This window comes from Cebus imitator, unplaced genomic scaffold (genome assembly GCF_001604975.1).
Source record: "Cebus imitator isolate Cc_AM_T3 unplaced genomic scaffold, Cebus_imitator-1.0 Scaffold18, whole genome shotgun sequence".
Taxonomy (NCBI): domain Eukaryota; kingdom Metazoa; phylum Chordata; class Mammalia; order Primates; family Cebidae; genus Cebus; species Cebus imitator.
Genome location: NW_016107333.1, coordinates 10,679,805 through 10,688,550, shown reverse-complemented (window position 1 = coordinate 10,688,550; position 8,746 = coordinate 10,679,805). Strand labels below are relative to the sequence as shown.

At 48.7% G+C, this 8,746-nt stretch overlaps 1 protein-coding gene across 7 annotated transcripts in view; it reads right to left on the bottom strand.

Moving 5' to 3' along the window:
- RBCK1 (RANBP2-type and C3HC4-type zinc finger containing 1) overlaps positions 1-5,522 on the bottom strand; it is a 23,314-nt gene extending 17,792 nt beyond the window's left edge. For 2 of the 7 annotated variants that reach the window (XM_037733522.1, XM_017515200.2), the window contains exons 1-2: positions 4,734-4,817; positions 3,504-3,648 (exon numbers count right to left, since the gene is read on the bottom strand). In XM_037733522.1, the coding sequence (XP_037589450.1) occupies positions 3,504-3,648; positions 4,734-4,755 (167 nt within the window). In that variant the 5' untranslated portion in view covers positions 4,756-4,817. Of the gene's footprint in view, positions 1-3,503; positions 3,649-4,733; positions 5,318-5,384 lie in introns of those variants that run through there. The other 5 variants (XM_037733516.1, XM_037733527.1, XM_017515210.2 and 2 more) reach the window with 5 other exon arrangements.
- Between the last annotated feature and the right edge of the window lie 3,224 nt (positions 5,523-8,746).

Here is an 8,746-nt window from a genome sequence, read left to right as displayed (position 1 = left end):
GTAGAGACGGGGTTTCACCATGTTGACCAGGATGGTCTCGATCTCTTGACCTCGTGATCCACCCGCCTCGGCCTCCCAAAGTGCTGGGATTACAGGCTTGAGCCACCGCGCCCGGCCGAAGATGAGAATGTTAACTTCCTCATTTTTCACAGCAAGGAGTACATAGGTACTGTCTGTTTTTGTTTTTATTTTTTGTTTGTTAGTTTGTTTGAGACTGAGTCTCACTCTGTTGCCCAGGCTGGAGTGCAGTGGCACAATCTCGGCTCACCACAACCTCTGCCTCCCAGGTTCAAGCAATTCTCCTGCCTCAGACTCCTCAGTAGCTGAGATTACAGGCACAGGCCGCCACACCTGGATAATTTTTGTAATTTTAGTAGAGATGGGGTTTCACCATTTGGTCGGGCTGGTATCAAACTCCAGACCTCGTGATCCACCTACCTCAGCCTCCCAAAGTGCTGGGATTACAGGCGTGAGCCACCGCACCCGGCCACACACAGGTACTGTCTCAAACAACCATTTCAAGAAGTAGATATATCAATATTTTGTTTAAAATCAAGTGGCCAATGATCTACAGATTCAATGCAATCCCAACCAAAATCCTAGTTGTTGTTTGCAGAAACAGACAAGCTGATCTTAAAATTTATATGAAAATTCAAGAGGCTTGTAATAACCAAAACAATATTGAAAAAGAACTAAAGTTGGAGAACTTGTATTTCCTGATTTCAAATACTATGATGCTATAGTAATCAAAACAGTGTGGTACTGGCATAAGGGCAGACATATTATAGTTCAATGGAATAGAAATGAGAATCCAGAAATAAGCACTCATATTTATGATCAATTAATTTTCAAAAAGGGTTAAGATCATTAAACAGGGGAAAATAGTCTTTTTAACAAATAGTGGTGGCACAACTCAATATCTACAGCTTAAGAATGAAGCTGGACCCTTATCCCACATCATATACAAAAATTAAATCAAAATGGACCAAAGACCTAATGTAAGAGCTAAACCTATAAAATCTTTAGAAGAAAATATAGAGGTAAATCTTCATGACCTTGAATGAGGCAATGATTTCTTAGATATGACACCAAAAGCACAAACGACAAAAGAAAACATAGACTAACTGGACATCATCAACATTTAAAACTTATGTACTTCAAAGGATACCATCAACAAAGTGAGAAGACAACCCACAGAATGAGAGAAGAATTTTGCAAATCATGTAGCTGATAAGGCACTTGTATCTAAAATGAATAAAGTACTCCTACAACTCAGTAATAAAAAGATAAGCCTGGTCAGGCGCGGTGACTCATGCCTGTAATCCCAGCACTTTGAGAGGCCAAGGAGGGTGGATCACCAGAGCTCAGGAGTTCAAGACCAGCCTGGCTAACATGGTAAGACTCCATCTCTACTAAAAATACAAAAATTACCTGGGTGTGGTGGTAGGCACCTGTAATCCCAGCTACTCAGGAGGCTGAGGCAGGAGAATCACATGAACCTAAGAGGCAGAGGTTACAGTGAGCCAAGACTATGCCATTGCACTCCTGCCTGAGTCACAGAGTGAGACTCCATCTCAAAAAAGAAAGAAAGAAAGAAAGAAAGAAAGAAACAAACAAAGAAAAGATAAACCCATTTAAAAATGGGCAAAAGACCTGAACAGGCAAACCTCTAAAGAAAATATAAATGGCAAATAAGCACAAGAAAAGATGCTTAACATCATTTGTCATCAAATGGTTAGAAAATTGCAAATCAAAACCATAACGAGATAACTCTTCAAACTTACTAGGATGGTTATAATCAAAAAGACAAATAACAAGTGTAAGAGAGGATGTGGAGAAACTAGAAACCTCATACTTGCTGGTAGGAATGTAAAGTAGTGTAGCTACTTTGGAAAACTGTCTGGCAGTTCTTCAATGGGTTAAACATAGCGTTACCATATGTCCCAAAAATTTCACTCCTAGTATATACCCAAGAGAAATGAAAACATGTCCGCACAAAAAGTTGGCCACAAATGTTCAGGGTAGCATTATTTATAAAAGCCAAAAAATAGAAACATCCAAATGTTCATCGACTAATTTAATAAGATAATGAGGTTTGTCCATAAAATAGATGATTATTTGGCAATAAAAAGGAATAAAGTTCTGGCTGGGCATGGTGGCTCACACCTATAATCCCAGCACTCTGAGAGGCTGAGGTGGAAGGATTGCTTGAGCCAGGAGCTCAAGACCAGCCTAGGCAACACAGCAAGACCTTGTCTACAAAGAAATTTTTAAAAAATTGCTGGGTGTGGTGGTACATGTCTATAGTCCCAGCTACTAGAGAGGCCAAGGCAGGAGAATTGCTTAAGCTCAGGAAGTTCAGGCTGTAGTGAGCAATGTAATCCATCGCTTCTACTGCACTTCAACCTAGACACATATGCACAACCCTGAATATACTGTAATCCACTGCACTTCAGCCCGGGCAACAGAGTGAGATCCCTTGTCAAAAAAAAGGGGAATGAAGTTATTATACCTGCCACAACATGGATGAATCTAGAAAACATGATGCTAAGTGAAAGAAGCCAGACACAAAAGGCCACATGTTGCATGATTCAACTTATATAAAATTTCCAGATAAGGAAGATCCCTAGAGATAAAAAGTAGATTAGTGGTTGCCTAAGGTTAAGGGGTTAGGGAGAAGGTAGAGTGATAGGGACTGACTGCTAATGAGTATCAGATTTTTTTTTACAGGATGATGAAAATGTTCTAAAATTGATTGTGGCAATCGTTGCACAACCCTGAATATACTGAAAGCCATTGAACTATATACTTTAAATGGCTGAATTGTATGGATAAACTTTTAAGAAAAATCAAATGGGACCCACCAAGAGAATTGAAAATCAGAAACTATAAAACTACTGCTTTACTATTCTAGATGAATATCTGGCTATACAGAATCCCCTAAAGCTGAACCATAGCTGTGGGAATCAGTTCTGGTCCATAGGAATTAATGGAAGAAGAGTGTACAACTTTTGAGCTATGTTCTTTAGAACATAGTATGGAGGGGTGCCTTTCTTCCCTTCCTCCTGATGTGATGGCTGGATGCAGCTGGAATGGCCATTTTGCACCTGAGGAATCTGGGAATTAATGGCAGAATAGTGAGAGAAGCAACATGAGCCTCTGAGGACTGTGGGGAGCAGAACCTCCCCACGTGGACTCTCTTGACATCAAATTTCTTTACATCACTGTTGCCTTTTTTTCTGTTGTATAAGGCCCAACATCCTAATATGGTATATCTCCTAACAACCCTATGAGATAGCTACTGTTACGATCCAATTTTGAAAATGAGGACACTCCAAGAGGTGAAGTGACCTGCCCTCTATCTCACAGTTGATTAGTGACATAATTAGGATTAGAAGCCACGCCTCCTGAGGCCTGCACCTGCCATTAGGAAGAACTGTTCTACAGGCAAGAATGTCCTGTCCTGCTGCCCCTAGGGTTCAGGCCAGCCGTGCACTCCTCACCTGATGTCCTGCGTCGGGGAGGCCTCAGGCTTCAGTTGCACACTCAGGGGCACCCGTTGCTCTGCCAGCCAGATGGCACACTTCATTGCCACCTGTTCATCCCCGCCTGCCACGGCTCGGGTGAGGCTCAGGGCCATTTCCTCTGCTAAAAGCCAGCACAGCAGGAGCCAATTAAGCACAGGTTTATTTTCAGGAGCTGGGGTTAATGGGGCAGGAAAGGAGATGATCTTTGTGCTGCTTTCTCTGTCTTCCTGGTAAACTCCTACACATCCTTCAGTGACTCAAAGTCCCTTTCTCTGGGAGAGGTTCTCTGATATTCCCCACTCCTCCTCACTCTAGGCTCATTTGGTTCTGTTTGTCCTTCATATTCCCAGGGTCCCTCATACTTCTATTCATTTATCCAGCAAGCAGTTATTGAGCTCCTACTGTGTGCCACCCACTGTCCCAGGAACTGGGATCCCACAGTGATTCAGATAAACAGGGTCCCTCTCCTTAGGGATCTCCCTGCCCAGTGGGGAGACAAAAAACAAGTTAAACAAGAAAAAAAAAAAGTCAGATTGTGATCCTTGCTGGCAGGGAAATAAACAGGTTAAGACCAGGGAAGGCCTTTGGGAGGGGGTAACACTGAAGCTGAGACCTGAAGGAGGAGAAGCCGCACATGTCAAGTCCCAGTGGGGAAGAGTGGTCCAAGTGGAAAGAAGAGTAAGGGCCTTGGGCAAGAAATGGTTGGATGAGAACCGAAGGAAGCCAGTGGGGCTCCACTAGAGTGAGCATAGCGGGCTGACTGAGGAGAGCTGTCCTATGGGCCACCCAGGCGCTCTGGGCTTTGTTCTAAGAACAGAGGGCAATGGGAGGGCTTCCAGCAAGGCAGGGACTGACCTCTGTTCTACAACCCTAGATGCAGGGGGAAAAAGAAGAGGCAAGGACCCCTGCTACTCAGATTAACTGAGTTCCGTCCCCCACCAGCCCAGGGAGTCTCCAAGTTCGATGCCCTGTGTCCTCTGGGAGTCCCCTAGCCCCATCTCAGCACAGAGCTGGCCCAAGGAGGTTTCAGGGCCCCAAGATGCCTCTGGAAGCCAGCAGGTCCCAAAGGGGGAAGCTGATGGGAGGCGGGCAGAGGGAGGGCAGGCTAAAGCCCCCTCACCCAGGCCCTTCTGGGCAGGAAGGGCCAGGTCCTGCGGGGCCCACTTCCCACTGGACGTTCCCCAGTCACCTCCGGCCTGTGCCCACCTTTCTTGGTCTTCTCGTCCATCTGTCGTGGCTGCGCCCATCCCCCTGGGGGGGGGCCGTGGCTCCGGGAAACGCTACCTCCGGGTCGCCTGGGAGGGGCGGGACACCAGGAGCAACTCAGCCAGGCCTTGTGGCCTCCGGCGCGGCCCAAGCCCTGTCTGTGCCTCGTTGTACCCGCGGCAGTCGGGAAGCATCACACCGCCCGGGGACCAGGCCGGGACCCCGCGTGGGGCGGTGAGAGGGCAGGGGATGCCCAGACAAGTCCGCAATGGGCGCAAGAGGAAACGAGACCAGCCGAGGTGGGGAGAAGCGGGGAAAGGACGCCGGGACGCCGCCCAGCGGGGGCGCTCCAAGTCCCGGAGGACCCCCACTTGCGGGAGCGCCCCTGGCGTCCCGGGTTTCAAGGCAAAGCCCCCTCCTCCCGGGAGGCCCCAGTCCTTCGCAAGGAGAGCGGCTTCCGCGGAAAAGAAAGTGAAAGTGGCGGCCCCGGAAGTGGGGCGGGACTGGGAAGGGGACCGGAAAACTTGTCGCCTCATCCGGGACCCCCACTGCCCGAGCGCGGGGTCCCAGCAGTCCCGGCGCTCCTGTTCGGGGCGACCCCACCCCGTCCTCCGGAGCTGACCGCCGATCCCCGGACACCCCCAGGCTCACCCTGTCCGTCACGCTGCAGCACCGCCCGAGGGGGCGGGGCCGGGAGGCGGGGTGGGCGGAGCCGGGGGCTGGTGCGGGGCGGCGGGCAGGAGCAGGAGCCGGAGCCTGAGCAGGAGCTGGAGCCCGGGCTGGAGGGCAGCGGGACCCGCAGCGTTGAGCTGCTGGGAACTGGTTGGGAGCGTGCCCTGCGAACCCGGCGCCTGCCCACCCAAGCTTCAGGCACACCGCGGGGCAGGCCCGGTCCTTGGCTCAGTTTGCAGTTGCATACACGAAGTCTCTGTGTGTTGATGACCTGTCCAAGGCCACTCAGCTGAGGTTTGAATCCAGGCCCCAGGTCCGACGCTGCCTCTCAGCGGTTACTGTCTTTTCATTGAGCTGTGGGTGAAGTTTGCATTCGTCTGCCTCCTGCCCTGCTTTAATTTTTCTTCCACTCCTCGTCCCATCGATCAGCAGATCCTGCCGGCTCCACTTGCAGAATCTCATCCCTCACCGCCTCCAGCCCCATCCCGCTCCAGCTCCATCAGTGCTCCGTCATCTCGGGTGTCCTGAACCAGCCTCTTCCTGGGGCTCCTTGCTTCTCCTTTTGCCCCCTACTGTTCATTTCCACCCAGCTGAGTCCAGTTAAAATGTAAATCGAACTCATGCCACTCCCCCACTCAAATACTTTCATCTCACTTAAAGCAAAAATCGAGATCCTCCCCGGGGCTTGCAAACTGCCTCCCGACCTCTGTCTCCGTAGCTGACTGCCCTGCCCTTGCCTCACTCAAGTCCCATTGGCCTGCTGGTCCTGGAGTAAGCCAGACACACTCCCGCCTTAGGGCTTTGCACCTGCCGTAACCCAAACGTCTGCATGCCTTGCTCCTTCCCTTTATATTGGCCTTTACCCAAAAATCTTCCCTAGCTACTCCATCTGAAATTTCACAGACACACACGTAACCAGCATTTCACATCCGCCTTCCTGGCTTCTTCTGTTTCTTCTCAGCATCTATTACTGTCTAACGGAGCATATTTTACTTATTTATCTTGTTTTGGGCCTGTTTTCCTCTCCTAGAGGGCAGGGACTTTGGTCTGTTTTGCTCACTGCTGTGTTCCTGGTGTCTAGAACAGTTCCAAACACAAAATGGAAGCTCCCTATGTTGAATGAATGAATGACTCTCAGACCTTCATCTGGGGTAATTTTCCTTTTGCCTGAAACACATCCCTTTAGACAATGTTTCTCAACCTTGGCTGTACATTTTGTACATTTGAATAGCCTGGGGACGCTTTCTTTTGGGGTGGGGGGCGCTACAGAGTATCACTCTGTAGCCCAAGCTGGAGTGCAGTGGCAAAATCTCGGCTCACTGCAACGTCTGCCTCTGGGACTCAAGCAATTCTCGTGCCTCAGCCTCCCGACTAGCTGGGAATACAGGTGCATGCCACCATGGCCAGCTAATTTTTTGTACTTAGTAGAGACAGGATTTCACTATGTTGCCCAGGGCGGTCTCGAACTCCTGAGCTTAGGCAATTCTCCCACCTAGGCCTCCCAAAGTGCTGGGATTACAGGCGTGAGCTACTACACCTGACCAAAGCCTGGGAAGCTTTTAAAAAATCTTGATGCTTGCCTTCTGTAAAAGGATGTTGCCAAGTGGGGAAAAAAACTGTTGCTTAAGCCATATCTCATATCAATTGATTCGGAATGTCTGAGGATAGGAGCCAGGTGTCAGGAATTTTTGTTAAGCTCTCTGGTGTTTGCAATGAGAAGCCAAGTTTCAGAACTGCTATTTTAGAATTCTCCATAGGGATAGTTGTCTGGTGATAAATGTGCTCAATTTTTGCTTGAAAACTCTTTTTTTTTTTTTTTTTTCCTTTTTGAGATGGAGTCTCACTCTGTCACCCAGGCTGGAGTGCAGTGGTGCAACCTTGGCTCACTGCAACCTCCACCTCCCCAGTTGGAGTGATTCTCCTGCCTCAGCACCCCCCCCCACCACCACCACCACCAGCAGCTGGAACTACAGGTGCACGCCACCACGCCTGGTTAATTTTTGTATTTTTAGTAGAGATGAGGTTTCACTATGTTGGCCAGGTTGGTCTCAAAGTCCTGACCTCAAGCGATCCACCCTCCTTGGCTTCCCAAAGTGCTGGGATTATAGGCAGAAGCCATAACATATTTTATGACCTAACCTTAAAAGTCATACTTTCTCATTTTACAATATCATTTACACTGCTCAGCCCAGCTCAGGGTCGGAGGAAACTATACGAAGGCGTGAATACCAGTTGGTGAAAGTCACTGGGGGCCATTTGGCTGTCACATATGAAGTGAGATGATGCAGGTAAAGCACTCAGAGCCATGTCTGGCATATGCTATGTGCTCATCCCAATCCGTGTCCTGGCTTTGCTCTAGGCAGGTGGAATCTATGCAGGAACAACTTTCATTCAATCATTCCACAAACATTTATTGAGCACCTGTGTGTACCAGGCACTGTTCTAGGAAGTGGGGGACAGTTCTAAATAAAACATAGTCCCTGGCCTTATGAAATTCAAACAAACTCAAAAATGCACAGCCTGGTGGTGCTCAGTGCCGTGAAGAACCATAAAGCTAGGTAAGGGAAGAGAGAACCATGAGGAAATGAGGCCTGGCTGTCTTTCTCCATGGATCTGGTACAACTGTAGTGGTGGCTTAGATTCTGACCTCTTGTAAAGCCCTCTCTCCCCTGTGAGTGCATCCTGGCATCACAGACATGTAAAATGTGTACCCATTTTACACCTAGGCTGAAGTCAAACTAATCCAAAGAAGATCTGAAATAAGATTTGAGTCCCCAAGGAGTCTGGATTTCTTCAACTACAGAGGTTCTCCAACTTGGAGGCCCAGCAGCATCACCTAGGGAGCTTGTTAAGATGCGGAACTCCAGATGTTCTGACTCAATCGGTTGGGGGAGGGTCCAGGGATCTGCATTTTAAACAAGCACCCCAGGGATGGATGCAGATCACCCAATCACATTTGAGAAATGATCTGGTTGGGGGTAGGGGCTCCTGCCTGTAACCCCAGTGCTTTGGGAGACGGCTAGAGAATTATTTAAGGCCAGGCATTCAAGACCAGCCTGGGCAACATAGTGAGGCCCCTGTCGCTATAAAACATTAAAAAAAAAAAATTAGCCAGGTGTAGTTGTACTCAATTGTACTCCTAGCTACTCAGGAAACTGAGGTTGGGGGATAGCTTGAGCCCAGTTGTTCAAGGCTTAAGCAAGCTATGATCATACCACTGTACTCCAGCCTGGGTGTCAGAGTGAGACCCTGTCTTAAAAAAAAAAAAAAAAAAAAAAAAGAGCCGGGCGCGGTGGCTCAAGCCTGTAATCCCAGCACTTTGGGAGGCCGAGGCGGGTGGA